Raw genomic sequence first — 18366 nt, 5'->3', positions numbered from 1 at the left:
CTGCTCCTGTGGAAATGAAGAAAAAGAGGAAAATCCTGCTACAGTAGTGTCGTATGGACTTTAAATTCACCAAATCAGCATAAGTTAGTCACAGAAAAGTCACGTATCATCCGAGGATTGATTTTTTTTTTTTTTTTTAATTCCTTTGCTGTTTTGGGCAAACAAGCAGCGGCATCTTCACGCTGTTTCCATAAACTGTTTTTAGTGAGTTATCTCAGGAATAACTGTTCTTACAACTGTGATCCTCTCTGATTTTATATATAAGTTTGAGCTAGAATTAGTTTTGCTCACTGGAGGAAGCATATGTAAAGAGTTTCAAATTCATAAAGCATTCCCAAATCTCTTGATTTTATGATCATTTTTGTCATTCCAACTGCATTTTTCACACCTTGGGCAAAAAAACCCCCGAATTTCATCTTAAAAAGCAAGTTTCGATCCTGCAAGGTGAAGATGGAAAGTTCAAAGGGACGGAGCACGTGTATTGTAATGAACCAGCAACCAGGAGGTGAATCAAGTTGATACAACAGGTCTGAAATTACTATGTTTAAACCTCCTGATCTCCACGGCGTGGCTCAGGAGCCTGGATGCCTGAAAAAGAGCACTTTACTGAAAATACTGAAATAGTAGGGTTTTTTCATCAGAAGGAAAAAATGGAGATGCACTGGTTCCCAGAAGATCTTCCAACAAAAGGTCACTGTGTTGAAATAATTCCTAATCAGAGGCAGCAAGATGCAGAGCTCAAGCACAACTCCAGGCTCACGATGCCTGAAACTTAAGCTCGAGGTATCGAACTTAGTGGGCACCCACACACAGAAGCACACAGTTTGGTAAAAAAAGTCCACGCCGACGTGTCGCTCTGTGGTGAAACGGGGAATTACAGAGGGGAAAAGTTTGGCAGCTCCGTTTTCAACTCCTAGGAAGTCCTCTGGGGAAAGGCAGACCATGGCGAGCGGCCGCAAGGGAGGGTGAGGATGGAAAAGGATGGAAGAGGATGACTTCTGCAAGGATGACCATCAAACTCCAGAAAACTTGACTTTCCACTCCACTTTTCACTATTCTTCCTCTTTTTTTTTTATTTTATTTTTAATGAGTTCACCATTGAATACCCAAGATGAAAACGCCGGTACAACGCACGTCAACGCAGCATGAATATTCCAAAACCTGCAGGTGAACGAAGGCTTGGTGGGCTTCCAGCGGAGAAGGTCACCCTGGTGTGGGAGCTGCACGGAGCTGAGGACAGGAGAACAAGAGGAGAAGAGGAGAGGAGGAGAGGAAGACAGGAGAACAGGAGGACAGGACTTTCCAGCACTGCACGCCACGCTCAACCTTTCCAGAGCCGCCCGGCCCGGCGGGAACAGGCATTTCCAGTGCCGCGGCGCACACCAGGGACAGGCATTCCCAGTGTTGCTGCCGGGGTGGTGGGACGGGCGTTCCTGGCAGTGTGGGGACGGGTGTTTCGGCACAGCCCGTGCTGGTCCCCAGCAGTGCGATGGGGACGAGCGTCTCCAGCGCGGACGCCTACGCCGGGCAGGTGCTGCAGGGCACCGTGGGGACGGGCGGCCCCTGCGGGGCGCGGGGAGAGGACTGGCGCTCCCGGTGCTGCGTGGTACGTGGGGATGGTGCCGCCCCGGTGGGGATGGTGCTTCTGGCCAGGATGGGTGATGCCTGGGTGGGGTGGGATGGAGGTGGGTGCTGGGGGGACGGCTGTGTTGGGCCGCGGCGTGTGTTGGCATCAGGGTTGGCCTGATGTGGGGTGAGTTGGCCTGATGTGGGGTGGGCTGGTGTGAAGTGGGATGGGTTGGAGCGATGTTGGGTTGGTTGGCATGATGTGGGAAAGGTTTGCCCGTTATGGGGCAGGTTGGTCATTTGTGGGGCTGGTTGGTGTGACGTGGGGCAGGTTGGGGTGATGTGGGGCAGGTTGGGGTGATGTGGGGCAAGTTGGGGTGAGGTGAGGCAGTTTGGGGTGATGTGAGGCAGGTGGATGTAGTGTGAGGCAGGTTGGGGTGATGTGGGGCAGGTTGGGGTGAGGTGGGGCAGGTGGAGATAGCGTGAGACAGGTTGGGGTGAGGTGGGGCAGGTTGGGGTGAGGTGGGACAGGCTGGGGTGAGGTGGTACAGGTTGGGGTGAGGTGGGACAGGTTGGGGTGAGGTGGGGCAGGCTGGGGTGAGGTGGGACAGGTTGGGGTGAGGTGGGACAGGTTGGGGTGATGTGAGGCAGGTTGGGGTGATGTGGGGCAGGTTGGGTGAGGTGAGGCAGTTTGGGGTGATGTGGGGCAGGTGGATGTAGTGTGAGGCAGGTTGGGGTGAGGTGGGACAGGTTGGGGTGATGTGAGGCAGGTTGGGGTGATGTGGGGCAGGTTGGGGTGAGGTGGGGCAGGTTGGGGTGATGTGGGGCAGGTTGGGGTGAGGTGGGGCAGGTTGGGGTGATGTGGGGCAGGCTGGGGTGAGGTGGGACAGGTTGGGGTGAGGTGGGGCAGGTTGGGGTGATGTGGGGCAGGTTGGGGTGAGGTGGGACAGGTTGGGGTGATGTGGGGCAGGTGGATGTAGTGTGAGGCAGGTTGGGGTGATGTGAGGCAGGTTGGGGTGATGTGGGGCAGGTTGGGGTGATGTGGGGCAGGTTGGGGTGAGGTGGGGCAGGTTGGGGTGATGTGGGGCAGGTTGGGGTGAGGTGGGACAGGTTGGGGTGATGTGGGGCAGGTGGATGTAGTGTGAGGCAGGTTGGGGTGATGTGGGGCAGGTTGGGGTGAGGTGGGACAGGTTGGGGTGATGTGAGGCAGGTTGGGGTGATGTGGGGCAGGTTGGGGTGATGTGAGGCAGGTTGGGGTGATGTGGGGCAGGTTGGGTGAGGTGAGGCAGGTTGGGGTGATGTGGGGCAAGTTGGGGTGAGGTGAGGCAGTTTGGGGTGATGTGGGGCAGGTGGATGTAGTGTGAGGCAGGTTGGGGTGATGTGGGGGAGGTTGGGGTGAGGTGGGGCAGGTTGGGGTGATGTGGGGCAGGTTGGGGTGAGGTGGGACAGGTTGGGGTGATGTGGGGCAGGTGGATGTAGTGTGAGGCAGGTTGGGGTGAGGTGGGGCAGGTTGGGGTGAGGTGAGGCAGGTTGGGGTGATGTGGGGCAGGTTGGGGTGAGGTGAGGCAGTTTGGGGTGATGTGGGGCAGGTGGATGTAGTGTGAGGCAGGTTGGGGTGATGTGGGGCAGGTTGGGGTGAGGTGGGGCAGGTTGGGGTGAGGTGGGGCAGGTGGATGTAGTGTGAGGCAGGCTGGGGTGAGGTGGGGCAGGTTGGCCTATAGGCAGGGCAGGCTGGCCTGATGAGGGGCAAGCTGGCGTGATGTGGGGCCGGTTGGCGTGCCAAGAGGGTCCAGCCGAGGGACCGCACCCGCTCGGGGACCCCGGTCCCGGGACCCCGGTCCCGGCCGCCCGCCCCCGGCCGCCCCCAGCACGGCGCCGCCGGCCCCTCAGCGAGGCCCGGGCCGCGGCGGGCCCAGGCCGCTCCCCGTTGCCATGGCGACAGCGCCCCCCCCCCCCCCGCGCACACACCCAGCAAAATATTTTCGTCCCACCACGTGATAAAAACAGCTCCCCCCACACGTGACGGAGGACGAGCGATGTCAATCAAAACCTCTTTCCTCCAATCGTCAGCCGCTCCTTCGGGCGCCGTTCCGCCTTCCGGAAGTCGGCGCTCCAATCGGCGCCGGCTCCCCTTCCAACGGTTTGACAGAGGCCGCGGAGAGGAGCGTCGATTGGCGTTCCTTTCAGCCAGTAGCGTCTCAAGGACGCGCCCGGGCTCCCGCCTCGGTGGAGCGCGGGCCAATGAGCGAGCGGGACGCTCCTTCCCTCCCGCCCCCCGCCGCCCGCCCCCCAGCACTGCGGTAATATGGCTCCGTAGCGAGCGGCCCGGGCCGGTGCTGCTGCCGCCATTAACCCCTGGGTGCCCGGCGGTGGCGGCGGGGGAGCGGCCCGCGCGGCTCATGCGCAGGCGCTGCAGCCGTTGCCCGGCCGTTGCTCCGCCGTGAGGATGAGCTCGGCCGCCGGCCCCGCCGCCTTACCCCCGGGCTCCGCCACCCGGGCCTTGCATGTGGAGCTGCCCTCGCAGCAGGTACGGCGGGCCTCAGCTGGGGGGTGCCCTGAGGTGAAGGGGGCTGCCCTGAGGTGTGTGTGAGGGGTGCTCCCCGAGGTGGGGGGTGCTCCCTGAGGTGAAGGGGGATGCGCCCTGAAGTGTGGGGTGCCCTGAGGAGAAGGGGGGGGTTGCTCCCTGAGGTGTGGGGTGCCCTGAGGAGAAGGAGGGATGCTCCCCGAGGTGTGGGGTGCCCTGAGGTGAAGGGGGGGACGCTCCCTGAGGTGGTGGTGGGGTGCTCCTCGAGGTGTGTGGGTGCCCCTCGAGGTGTGTGGGTGCCCTGAGGTGAAGGGGGGGTGTTCCCTGAAGTGTGGGGTGCCCTGAGGAGAAGGGGGATGCTCCCCGAGGTGTGAGGTGCCCTGAGGAGAAAGGGGGGGTGCTCCCTGAGGAGAAGGGGTGGAGAGGTACTCCCTGAGGTGTAAGGGGGGGTTCTCCGAGGTATGGGGATGCCTGAGGCAGAGTCCCCGAGCTGATGGAAGGAGGGTCCCTGAAGGCAAGGGGTTTTGAGCACCTTCTCTTGGGCTGGTAGGAAGATGAGAGGGTGAGGTCCCCTTTGCATGGGCGCAGGGGTCTGCGCCCCTCTCCTGCCAGTACTGGAGAGTCAAGGGGGGGGTTCCCTCACCCTGAGAGGCTGCTTCTGTGCCCACAGAGGTGCTGGGTGCAAACTAAAGCTGGGAGTTGCAGCATAGATAACACCCAGAGAAATTGGCTTTAAGCATGGGTAACTGATGAGGCGGGAGCAGCTGAGGTGCCCTCTTCTCTCCTGCGGTGTCTCTTAATGGGGTGGGGGATGAGCATGGATAAAATGTACGGTGTATTCCGAAAAGTGGTGAAATGTTCCCTCCCCATCACATCCTTCCTTCGGCTAAGTCTGTTTTTCCTGTTTGCTGATAGTTGGCTTTTGGTTTACTGGGCAACTGTCCCACGTTTTAATTTTGGAGAGCATTACGAGCAAGGTTAAGTGAGGAAGTCTAGGCTCTGCATGAGGGTTTAGCAATCGGTGTCAACCTAAGCCTGTGCCCTTTCCCCTCTTGCATGCAGTGACTTCTATTGTACAGGAGCTTAAGCAGTAGTGGTGGAGGGGGGAATAATTACTTGGCAACGGCATGCTGTTCTTTAGAAATACTGTAAGATGTGAGTCGGCACTTGAAGTTTTGGTTCACTGCCTCGGTGCAGTCGGCGTTATTAAGAAGTAGGCACACGATCCGAGTTACTTGAGCTACGTGTTACCAGGTGTGAAAATGAAGAGTTACTAGAGAAAAATCAATAGATGTCAACTTGAAATGAAGATGTAACTGTTCCTCGGATAAACATGATTTACCAGACATCCACTTAGGGGCAAAGGGAGGGAATGGCGATGACTCTTGGCTACCGGAGCTGTACAAGTATTGACCCTAATTTGAGAGCAAGTACTTATTCTAAAATGCGGGCCTGTTCTATGTTAATGAACATAAACATGAGCACTGCTTTGGATGAACTTTACAGAGAGCAGTGGATCGCTCGGGAGATTAAGTATGGCCTTCTCCCTGCTGAATTTTTGGTTTTATTCTTTCCCAGGCTTGTGCAAGAACCAAGTGAATGCTGCAGGGAGAAGCCTCAGTTATTAGTCATTTGACTTCATTTGTGAAAGTGAGACCAAAACACAGTCTTTTTTCTAGGAGCAGAAACTTTTGTAGGAGTTTGTAGGAGCAGAAACTGAATCATCAATTATGGGATGTTCCAGTCGAGTAAATATTTAGTTTAAGCCACGCAGGATGCTTGTATGGGTGCTGAAGAAATGTTAATTGTAAGAAGTGTAAGGCTATGACAAAGTCTGAGGTATTGTTTTGCTGCGTGCTCTGCAAATATAAGGACCATGTGCTGAGGTATCTGTATGCTGTGTCAGTGCTTGCTATCAAATCAAGAAGTTCTGAAACTACAGTCGGATACACTGATAGCAAATCATCCTCTTTCACTGTATTATCTGAACTTAAAAGTCTGTTACTGAATTGCAAGATACCTTACCTTGAAGGGGCTATCACCCTGGAGATGTTTTACTGCAGAATCATGAAAAAGAATGGAAAAGTCATTCCAGTCTATTTTACCACTTCTGCAACGCAGAAATCTGGCTGATCCGAGTGTGGTGCTACGTAACGCAAGGTAATTGTTTTCTACCTGCCAGCACAGAAATCAACTTGGTGATTTGTTTTAGTAGGCAATTTTCTCTAGAACACCCAGTGCTGCGTTTTTTGACTATAAGGATGAGAGTAAGATGGTCTGAGTCATGGCTATAAATCTCTCTAAAGAACAAATTCTCAAATGTGAACTTAAGGTGAGTGCTTTTAATGACTAAGGTGACTTTTTAATGACTGAAGTGTTGAAGGTTTAATTTGGGTTTAGTCTAGATTTAATTGTGCCAGTGAAATTCATGTTGGTTAGAAAACAAAGCTCCTTCTACTGACACATTTGCAGGAGTGAAAAGTCATGTTCAAAACCTTTTGCCAGTATGACCGCGCTTGTGTCAGACTAATCTTTAATTTGTTCATTGGTGGCAGGATGACCTTTTGCTGTTGTATTCTACGCTTTACATGGGAGAAACAGAGGATGTGGCTGTAAAGAAATGCATCTGGTTAAGTATAAAATTCCAATTTGTATCCCTAAGTAATTGTGCCAGGGTGTCGTTTTCTTTTGCTGGAAGAGTGAGTCTAACAGAACTGAAAATGTGTCGTGAAATAATTACACTTTAAAAGCAGAGATTCTTTAGCATTATCTCTTCCTAGCTGCTCAATGCAAGAAAGCCAGGAGCGTCATGATAACTTACTGATTTCTAAACGCTCAAAACAAACTTTTTAGTCCTGTTGTTATAAGCAGTTCAAAGCAATGGGGGGTGGGGGACCCAAACCTTTCAGACTCTTATATTCTAGATGGAAGGGATTGGACAAAAAATGCAGTCTTAACCTAGAGAGCCGGTCATGCTGCAGTGAAATGATTTGTTGAATGTTACTGTGCTAAGTGCTGACCAAAACAGATGTCATGTGTGGTTGTCTAGAGACAGGAAAGCACATCTTCGTGGACCAGTGCCTCCAGCGCTTCAGACTTTTCCTTCATGCTGAAACTGATAAGCTTTTGCTGTCAATTCCAACATTAGAGAGTCTGAAGCTCTTGATGAACTGTGAGATAGTGTTTGAAGACCTGCAAACTTGAACTGTATGTATTGTTGTACAAACAGCTGTACTGGTGCACAGTTTGTAGTGAATGATTAGGGAGTTGTAAGGAAGAAAAAGAACCCACACTTTTTCTTAAACAAAAGATTTCCAGTCAGTCTGTGGTTCAGGCATTCAGTCAGAACCATGTCCATAGACTGAAGTGTCTCTCTTGGTTAGATGGCTAACCAGGGCATGAGTAAACTATAGGTATAATTGGTTTTGGCTTTGGGTGGAGCAGAGGAGGATCCCTCAGAACTAATGGCTAGAACCATTTTAGAAAATGACAAAAATGTCCCCTACTACTTTATTGTGGTAAAGACAGATGACAGAAGAAAAGTGAACAAAACCCAACGTGGATTCCGGTGTAGCAGGTGAGTACTAAGTCATACGTGTAACAGCTTAGAGCTTCTGTGACTTGGCTGACTGTAAAGTATTTCAACAGCTCGTTCCCAAGTGGTTTGACTGTACACCAACCGCAGGGAAAACGCTCATCAGCCGGTTGCTTCTCTGCCACCGGTACTTGCCAGTTGTAAGCTAAAAAGTTTGGTCTGCTCATGTTGCTAATTTCCACTGGCCTGACTGATCATCTTCTTCTGATCATCTATGGCTTACTTCCAAATTATAGGGGGAAAACAATACGTGATGTTTAGGCTGTGCATAAGGCAGTCCTATAATGGGACCACAGATCACCTCCATCTATATCTGCTTTTTTCCCCAGGAAACTGTTCAACTCTTGGACCCTTATCATTGATACCTTGATGTAAGCAATTTTCTGCTCACTGGAGGTAGCCTGGGTAACAGGGGGGAAAAGCTAGATATTACAGGTACTAGGGGTTACACTAGGAGCTGTACAGAGTTAGGTCTTTTCCATCAGAAGTTTTAGTTCCAGTTCAGTGTCGGTCAATCATGTTTCAGTATGCCCTGTGTAGTGATGTCCAAGGTGGGTTTCCAACTCAAAGACTTTGGATGTGTTGCGTGGGAGGGTGCATGTGAGGGAGTTAGATATGCTCTGGTGAATAAGGACACGGTGCACAGCTGTGAATAGTGTTGGACCAAAGTCCAGGTCGCCCAGTATCTTCTATATCTTTCAGTTCACAGACATCTCTTGTCCGATGGTGAAAGTTTCTGTGGAAAGGAGCAGTGATGAGCTTTTGGCCACAGATGTCAGAAGTAGGTGTTTAGGGCAGAGCAAAACAGAGCAAACATTTCGTGAAACTTCCCAAGGACACTCTGTAGCCTCCATTCACTTTCAAACTGGGATTCATGAAGAACCAGTTGGAGTTTGGATTTCTAGGAGCCCGAGAGCAACGCTTAGCAAATGTGACTCCTGTGCCTTCTGTACTAGCTTAACTCTGGGAGCAGTTTAGCTCACATAGTGTGGGACAGAGGTTTGAGATGATAAGGGCAAGGAACCGAAACTGGTTCCATGACGAGCCATGCAAGGCTTCCTTGCACTCTGAACTTCATCAAACTGCGGAACATCGTATTTGTTTATACTCAGTACTGATACAGACCTGTCAGACTAGATGCATGTTGGTTTCATGAAATGCGTGTTGGCATTTCCAGTAGCCGGGTAAAACTATCATGTGGCCAGGATATGTTTTCTCTCATCCCACCACTGCTCAAACAGCAATGGGTTATCCCCGTCATAAACCTGTTTGGCAGGGAAGGGTCCTTTGTTTCGAATACTGAAGATGAAAATCTTATTTAGGAATTGAAAAACTTCTTTCAGCCAAACAAAGCTCTGGAGCAGACCCCTAAGTGGTGGGAAGAAAATCCCTCAAAATCTACTTTGAACATGAAACCAGGCTGTAATGTTTACCTTCCGTGAGCTGGTTGACTGTAATAAAGGGATTGAATTCAAAGAGTGTGGATGTCCTTTTGAGGTTTATACTCTTATTCCATGATCCTTCCTGTAAAGGAATGGGAAGTTGATGACTAGATGTGGATATCTCATTGACGACCACGGAAGTGAAGATTCTATCCATTCTGTAAAATTTCTTGTGCAGGAAATCGTTCCATTGAGCTACATTTAAAGAAATGATATATACTAAATGTTTAACAGTCTTTGAGCTTTTGGGATTTTAGTAATTGCACAAGCTTAACGTACACGCTTCAGAAACTTGTATTGCTACTCTGTTTGAAGGCAGGATGCAAAGGAATGGAAGTCATGAGTGAAGTGAAGCAGAAGATGTTCTTTCCAGAAGTACTTTCAAAAGAAAAAACTTCCCAGGAAAAAAAGAAAAAGTACTTCTGGGTTGCAGGTACTTCTGGATTCCAATAATAAATAAAACCACGTTTTCAGCAGTTGAAGGTGACAGTCCAGTGTGATCCAGTACCTCGGGTATATGTTTAGATACTTGAGGTGATCCAAGTGAGTAGAGGTAAAGCAAGATGAGAAGAATATGGGTGAATTAGAACAGGGTTAAAATTTCATCGCTACTTTCTTTAAAGATGTATGCAACAACTTGGGTAACATGGCAGAAATGGGTGATTCAAAGTGTGCTGACAAATGGGTTTGAGAGGTCTTGTATGTGGGAGAAGTGAAGAAAGCTACTGTATGGGCTCAGGGCTGCACATGAACTAGTTTTTCAACTAAAAGTGTGAAAAGAGCATCTTTGAACTAGTTTTATATAGCTATTGCTATATATTCCACTGAGTAATATGAAAACAAAGACTGAGTCTTAAATACTTTACTTCCTCTTTCCTACTAAATATGCTGGGGGAAATCAGAATAGCGGATGGAAAGTGTCGTATTTGACTATTGCTTTCACTTCTCTTAGACACGCGCTGTCTTTGAATGCCGAGTGGGGAGGGAAGTGCTGCTCCAGTAAAACACCACAATGTGAGTGTTGATCTAGTGATCCTAGACAGTTGTATCCCTGTCCAGCTGTATCAATGTCTAGTGTTTGTTAGAGACAACTAGGAGGAAGTAGTTTGTTAAAGTTACTGTAAAATTGTAATTGTAGCCCAAAAGGTTGGCTGTTAATCTGGGGATAGATTTTTGCTATCTGCAGTGTACTTCCCCCCCCCCCCCCCTAAGGAATGCAAGTGTGTTTTGCAGACTGAATGATCTGTTGATAAGTTAGAGACTGTTCTGTCAGAAAGCTGTAGTAAATCAGTTTTGATGCTTTATTCGGGAGATTTGTGGGGGATTAGGGAATATTCTTAATTGAGTGAAGGAAAGGTCTTGGTAGCTGGTAACTAGACTCGTTCCTTATTTATGAAGAGAGGCTTACTGGTCTGCCCTTGGTTTGTCATCCAGTTACATGATAAACGGTAATATGCTTCAGGTTATTAATCAGCGTATGCTGTTTGCTTGTGCAACTTGGTGCATACTTAAAATCAAGTGGTTCTTTAAGGTCAAAAGTGCCTTTGCTTTGATATTGTTGATGCTTTATTCCATAAGGCCCTGCTTACTTTTTGGGTCCTTCCTTCTGAGCATCATCTTGTTTTCCATTGCTTAATTGGTATTCCCAGGTCATTCCCACAGCTAATATGGACTAATGCTCTCTTGCCTAAGGTGATGTTAAGAGGCTTGAGAGACTTCTCTGAACTGCTACTGTGTGTTACTAACGAGGTGGGACTTGCACCCTGATGTTCTCTTTTCTACCCCATGGCATAGTTCCCATGCTGTGTCAAAGAAGCAGTTATAGTTTTGGTCTTTCATCTTGCAAATGAGTAAGTATTTATTTAGACAAACTCGGAGGAAAACATCAATAAGGAAAGATGGTATTTCTAGCTGCTGCTTCTTAAAGGTCTTGGTTAAGGATGGGAAGACTGTATATTTAGTTCCTTGTTATTCCTATCTTTTATAAACACCTAGCAAGAGGTGCTTTGTCTGGCCAGTGGTCAGTGCTTATAAGATTTTCTTAACTCCGGTTTAGAGCAATTTTTTAGGGTGTGCTGACAGATTTTATTCTTCAGAGTTGTGGTGGTTGCCAGCTTGCTTGGTCTGTCGCTCTTGCTGTTATAGTGACCATAACCAAACACAGCTGTTGAAACAGTACACAGAAAGAACTTCATTTGCCTAAGTCCCTGCACGGGCATACGATTTTTTTTCTTTTGAACCCTTCCTGCTAACATTACATTTAAGTAAATTCTATGTTTTGAGTCTCGTTTTGTCACACCTAACGAGCTGTCCTGTTTGTATCCTAAGACTGAATACCCGTGTCTTCTGTACCTGTCCCTACCTTATGTTTTAAATAACAGGCTCTTTCAGTCTTTCTGCAGAGATGAGCACAAATTCTGGATCTGGAAAGAAGGGCGAGAATGCAGAAAACTCGTGAAGAGTGTGAAAACTGTGGGCTTGCACTGAACATCGTTTTTGGTCTTGGTTGTCTCATTGGTTCTGAGCTCTAAAAAAGCGGTGTAGATCTTCTACATGTAATTACGGTGTACAAAGAGAAGATTTCTCGTGCCTGCTGAACAGTTACCAGCTGTTTACGTCATTGCTTTGAGGTGGAAGTTGAGTTCTGAGTTGATCCCCAGTGTAAATTCAGTTATTTAGTGAGGAAAGAGTGTAGTGGGCTAGCTAGTAAGAGAGGGTGCAAGGGAGGATAGACCAAAGGACATAGCTACCTTTTAAGAGTAATATATAGCCGTGTTAATTTTTTTCAGTTATTGTGTAATTAGGTATCTTAATTATTTTCTGATACTACTGTTGCTGTTTTAATTAGCATTAAAGGAGCAGGTTGTGCCATAGACTGACAAATTTTGTTAGATATAACATTGACTTCACACATTGCATTCTTTAGCTCTGGGTTGAGCTAATGAAGGGTTCTTTTGCACTCAAGTAGCTGGAGAATAATTCTACTTCTGCACGGGCCATGTCAAATACAGAGATGTTCCTTAGTCTTCCTCTTTCACTTTCTCCCTATATGAATTAGGGAAGACTCGATGCCTTTTGGACAACATCTTCCATTTGCTGACTGTCCTTTTTGAAACTCTCAGCGCAGTACAGAAGCAGGAGTAGTTGTGGCGGAGTATGGATGATTAGAAGCTTGTATTGAGCCTTAATGTGTTCAGGTGAAAGCTTCATGGGGGTTTTCTGTCTAAAGCGAACCTTTCAAAAGCCTTCCAGATGCCCATAAGCGTAAAGGAAAGGAAGCGCCTTGATTGAAGGAACTGTAAACTAAAATCCACAATTGCACGTCTGTGAAAACTTTGAGCCCGTGTTGGTGAAAGTAGTTTTGACTTTTCTTGTGGTCACTCAGTCTGGGTAAATCACACAGATTCAGTGTGTCGCATTCCTTTTATCAAATCTTTAGGAATGTGAGGGAAGAAAATGTTGTATGTGTACACGTTGCATCTTCACAGGAAAAAAATGTGGTTACATTCCTACCGTGCATCTTTGAACTGGTGTTGGCCTCGGGTACGATTCATAGCAGGCATAACTTTTTGAAGACTGTTGCCGGAAAGTAGCTAAGTCTTAGAAAGGGAAATGAGTTACTGAACTGCTGTTGAACCCCATCATTTGACATGAGGAAACTGGGATATGAAGGGGGTGCAATTATAAGGATTCATTGAGCTAATGATGGTTGTGTAGCCTTGAGGGCCTTGCTATCTTCAAGTGTGTGCTGGAAGGACCTTAAAATAGAATTCCAAAAATTCCTTATGGTGTGTCCTACAAAATTGCATATCAAATGCTTCTGCTTTGCTTCTGAAGTAGATCTGAAATCACGTGTGATTCTCTTGACTCTGAGCTGTTGAAAGCTGAACTGTGGAGAACTGTTTAGTTACAAAACTTATAAATCAATCTTCCTAGCAAGCATGTAAATTGGAGTACAAGCATTTTATTGTCCTTCCTGTGGTTTTAAGTAACAACACATCTGAACAGTATCTAAACTTCGCACTGTATGTCCCTTTGATATTAAAACCTTTGCATACTGCAGCAGACTTGACCCAAACCTTCTGTCAGGTACCTTTTTTTTTTTGTAGTGGAGTATATCAAACTGGAAAACAAGGCAGCTTGAAAACTTATATAAAATGAAATTAAGTATGAATCTTTATCTACCATTCGACTTCCAAGAACTGAGATCACATGATTGTTACTTAATAGTGAAACTGGTATGGATAGGTAAAAGCAAGAAGTTAGTGAAAATCTGAGGAAGTAGGAAGCTGTAATAACAAAGTGTAGAGCAGCGCTGTGATAATAAATAATGCTCATGTTGGCTCAATACAGTTCATATTTTGATAGATTTTTTTTTTAGAGCTAGAGCTTTTATGCTTTTTAAGAAAACAAACAAACCAACCCTCAACCTGACTGTTGTCAACTACAAAGCACACAGAGCCCTGTGTTTTTCTGTGACTTAATTATGACAAGTATTCAGAGACCCAAATAGCTGACCTTGCAAGCTCAGTTTTGTTAGGTTCGAAACAACTGGATTTGCTGTAGTAACGTTTGTGTTGCTAACTAATCTTTGCACCCTGCTTTAATGCTAAAATAATTGGAAGGATTTTGCTTGAATTCTTCCAGAGCTACTGTGGGTCATAAAGCAAGCAAGCTAGGAAGCTCATGTGAAAGCCAGGTAAAACCAGAATACGTACCAGCTTGTCCAGAGGTCAGAGCTGATCCTGACCTGAAAATAAATTATGGAATATTCTCCCTTGAAACAATCAGGAGGAGGGCAGCAGTCTGAAAATCAGAGGTGAAGACTGTGTCTCGGTGTTTGTTAAAACCTCTCTGATAGGTAGGATACTCCCTTAAAGGCTAAGTAAGGAGAATTGGTGCTGAAATTGTAGCCAGTGTTGAAAGTCCTGTACAGTATGTCTTCTGGAGAAAAAACGATTGCTTTTCAGGTAATCACACCTCTGTGAGAACCCTCAGTGGTGATTTACTTTTGGCAACTTTGGGCTTTTTAAGTAATTTCTGTAAATTTCGACTTTGCTTGTACAAGATGGTTTCCCAGCCTTCTTACACTGGTTTTACCCTCGTATTTACACTTCAGGCAAAAAAGCAAGGTTGTTTTGTTTCTTCCCCCCTGGCCCCCTACTCGTTCTTTGTTGAATCAGAAACGCTCTCTTGAGCCTGTATGATGCTTTGCACTTTACATGGGTTACATGGGATGTCACCAGGAATGCGGGGCTGGTGGGGTGGGGGGGGAAAAAAGCCTTTTTCCAATCCAGCCATGGATTTATAAGAATTTCCTCCTGGTCAATTGAATTTAAACTTCATTCTGGAAAATGTATTCAAATTTACTAAGTTCTTTATAAATCAGACTATTCCAACAGAATTTCTGAAACTTGCTCATGGGCATGGATGCAGTAGGCCCACTGTCATTCTTTTATTAACATCTAGAAGAGTTTTCAGCCTAACCCTCCTTTCACAGAGGGGGCTATTTGACAGCATCTTGGATGGCTGTTGCTGGAAGAAACAAAACTGCCTGCCTTGCTTAAGTTTAGATGCTCCTTTGACACCTTTGCACATCAATTTGATGTGTCAAAGTGCTAGCATTTCTGCTGGGAGCAAGAATTCATGAATAGTTTCGCTGAAAGAGCTGGTGCTAAAGAGGGCAGACCATGCAACTGGGAGAGAGGGCAGGAGGAGGCAGGTGTGGGCCAGAAAGAAGACAGACCTCCCCCTTTTCCCAGCAGTGAGCCATCAGATTATCTCAGCTGCTAATAAAATGATAGGCTGCATGAGATAAAGAATAAGACTTAGCTGTTGCCCATATTAATGACCCGAGCTTCACAATTCATACTTGGAGCCTGAGCTAGTAAGTGTGGTAGATCAGTAGCGAAGATAGAAAAATGGTGTTTGGCTGTGTTCTCATCCAGCTTGGATATACTTACATTATTATTTTTTTTCCCAGGGTCATCAGATTCTTGTAAGAGAATAATAAAGTGTTAATAATAAGGTTAAGGTGGAAGAGGAGTCAAGAACTCTCCGTGCTTGTTTTTGCTACCCATTTGGTGACCTTGGACAAGTAATTATGAAATTCCATGAATACTTCAGGCTGTTGTAGGTAGTCGCTGTTCTCCTTGTGGTTCCATGAACAGTCCAGACCTTTTGTTAACAACAGTGTACTTCTCTCTCTTGTTTTGACTTATTGTTTGACTTATGCCCTTTTCTTCCCTTCCTCCCCACCCCCCATCTCTGCAGTGATTTTTATTAATGGTACCAGATTGTTAGACTTAACCCAACAAAAAACCCAAGTGAATAGCTTTGTCACTTCAGTTTCTCAGGCCCAGAGGGAAGCAGGGTGTGGTGTCTGGATCAGTTTAAGCCATCAAGAAGCTGCAGTGTTAAAAAAACCCCTGCCGCCTTCTACTCCTGCCTGCTCTGCCCTGCTTTTGTGGTGGGCACATCTGTGTAGCTGCAGTGAGCTAAATTGGAGGAACTTATACTTAAATTAACTTCTTTTTTTGCCAGTTGTGGCTTGGATAAATTCTCTGACCCTCACCATGAGACTGCACAAATGCACAAGAAAACATTGGTAGTGAAAGATTATGGTACCTTAGTGTTGAGGGAACTTAAAGCATGAAGGGACTGGGCAGTTTCGGTCCTTTAAACCTCAGAAGACTTCGTAAACTGAAGAGTTCTGGGATCATCTGATGAAAAAGCAAAGTATTAACAAGGGTGTTGATGAAAATACTTTATTCTGCAGCAGCCTGACTTGTTTATGGCCTGCGGTAAATCTGGAGAGATTCCCAGAAAGTCATTGAATGGGAAAACTAGATACATTAAACAACTGATAATAGTTCTTCAGAATGATGAAAACTGAGTGCTTTTCTTAAACAAGAAAAAAGACCCCTGACCTTTGAGAGAAGCTGGTCATGGCTGAGCACGGATGGTCTCGCTCCACTCCGTAGCAGCTCTGTCAAGATGCTGCTGTTGGAATCCGGGGAGCTGGTTTTGCAGGCATGAGAGATGAAACCTGGTGGTAGGCTCTGCTCTTCTGATCTCATCTAAAGCTTTCGTGATCAGCCTTTCTATATATCTTTGGGATAGCTGAATGCTTATAATCTGTGATATCTTTACCTCCAGCAGTGTTTTTAAAATACAAGCTGCTACTCAGGATTTCTTCTAAGGGAAAATTAGTGGATCTCTTCTGGTTTGTAGTCATTTATTTTCAAGGTAGAAGGAAGCACTAATTTCTTTTATGTAGGGCAGAGTTGCTGTGTAGCAGTTGCTTTTACTCAATTGCAACTTCGACTGGCAATTAAATCAAATGATAACAAGGCCTACCATGTAATTTCACTGCTCCATTGAATTTCTTGGGAAGTGCGAAGGACTAGGACAGCTGTGGCAATCAAAACTTGTGTGTCACAAACCCCCTAGAATGAGCTGTTAAACCTGCTCCACTACTCTGCTGAGCAATGATCCAGATACACCATCATCGTTCAAGGCTGCGTGCACTAAATTCAGAGCTGTTGGAAAAGTTAAATACCCTTTTTAATGATGTCAGTTCTGCTTGTCAGAGCTCACCTAAATCAGTGCTCTGCTGAAAAATAACTTTTTTTGCAGTAGGACATCTTACGAAGATGCCTGGTGTTGTGCCTGAACTCTTCAGTACTGTGTTGCTGATAGGCTGTCAACTGTTTGAGGAGATAGTGGCGAGAATTATCTGAGCTCATCTGCATATTTTGCTTATCATCTTTATGAAAGCAGATCCTGCACTATCAGCTTGCAAACACAGCTGGCCTGTTTTAAGTTATGCGACTCATGAGGCTGCCAAAGCACTTACGTTTTTTAGCACTTGTATTTTGATTTTTAAACTGGGCTTTTTGGAACGGCTGTTCTAGTTGCACAGCATCTCATCTGTGGGGATCGATCCTTGTGATGAAGATAGCTAGAACTTTTCTCTGATGAGAAGTCACTAATTTTTCCCCACTTCATCTGAAACAAAAAGGAAATGAAAGAACTCGGGATTATTTGCAGCTACTGTATTCAGTGTGAAGTGTGATGGGTCACTTCTCCATAAAGGGCTGCTTCTGCAGTTTGAAATGCACTGATACCTCGTTGTGACCCGCTTTTCACTTTGCTCGTAGAAGTGCCAGGCTGTATGTAGCTCCGCACGTGTTTTAAGCTGGCGGTTTCGTTTGAGGACTCCTGTCTGCCTTTGGCTGCTTGTTGCCGCGCTGTCCCCTCTCTCGTCAGCACAGCTGCTTGTACAGCCACATTGTGAACCATATTGAGGAACTGATCGGGTGAAGCTAACCCAGCGAGAGAGAGGTGGTTAGTTTTCATGCGGATCGGTTCCCCAGTGCGATTCACTGAGCAGCTGCACAAGTGCTTGTTTGTGGCGGTACGAATGAGGAGGGCGATGCAGCAGCGCGAATAAGCAGCGGGGGTTGGCAGCAGGGCGGTTTGGCTGGTGCTGGCTGAACCACACCACAGTGGGGTGTTTTGTTTTGCGTATTCTAACATCTCGAGCAAAAACGACATGAAACCCATAGGAGGTAACACTTAACAGAGATTTGAAAATTCCCTCAAAATAATACTTGTTGTTTGTCACAGAACAGCTGCAAGCCCTTGATGAAGAATTTTAGAGCCTATTTGAATTGTCTTTTGGATATGTCTTCATAGCTGATGGTCTCCTGGCTAAAGCTAATTATCTTTGGTCAGGAGAGGTTAATTAGCTCTGAACGCTGCCTCTGTAGAGTCCTGAGGAAATCTGAATAATACAATATAATATCAGCGACACTGTAGCGGGCAAACTGGAAGGTTTATTTTCAGGATCCAAGTCCCTCTGTCATCATGACCTCATACTAAAGAATGTGAATAAGAAAATTGTCCATGTAATTGGAAACTTGTTCCCTATCAGCTAGGCTAAATGGACAAGTAATGGGACAGGAAGGAGGAGGAGAGTGATGACCGAGTTGGTGATTTAAATAGACATTCATTACCTGTTGCATGTTGAGTCCTCAACTGTGGTGTGGTCTCACAGCCCCAGATTTAATGTCCTTCTTCCAGCTGGTTTGGGAGAAGTGAGGCTTCAGACTTTGGGATAAATTTGAGACTTTGAAGGGTGCAAAGAAGTCACAAACCGTGGAGATGCACCTGTAGGTTATGACACTCTACACCTTTTTCCAAACCTCATTGCATATAGTGAAAGACGAGAAACT

At 46.6% G+C, this 18366-nt stretch overlaps 1 protein-coding gene across 1 annotated transcript in view; it reads left to right on the top strand.

Moving 5' to 3' along the window:
* The first annotated feature begins 3997 nt into the window (after positions 1-3997).
* UVRAG (UV radiation resistance associated) overlaps positions 3998-18366 on the top strand; it is a 99765-nt gene continuing 85396 nt past the window's right edge. The window contains exon 1 of the mRNA XM_076328490.1: positions 3998-4093. Within this exon, the coding sequence (XP_076184605.1) occupies positions 4013-4093 (81 nt within the window). The 5' untranslated portion in view covers positions 3998-4012. The remainder of the gene's footprint in view (positions 4094-18366) is intronic.

Source organism: Aptenodytes patagonicus, chromosome 1 (genome assembly GCF_965638725.1).
Source record: "Aptenodytes patagonicus chromosome 1, bAptPat1.pri.cur, whole genome shotgun sequence".
NCBI lineage: Eukaryota > Metazoa > Chordata > Aves > Sphenisciformes > Spheniscidae > Aptenodytes > Aptenodytes patagonicus.
Note: the sequence above shows the minus strand (reverse complement) of the source record. Positions and strands in the feature narration are given on the sequence as shown.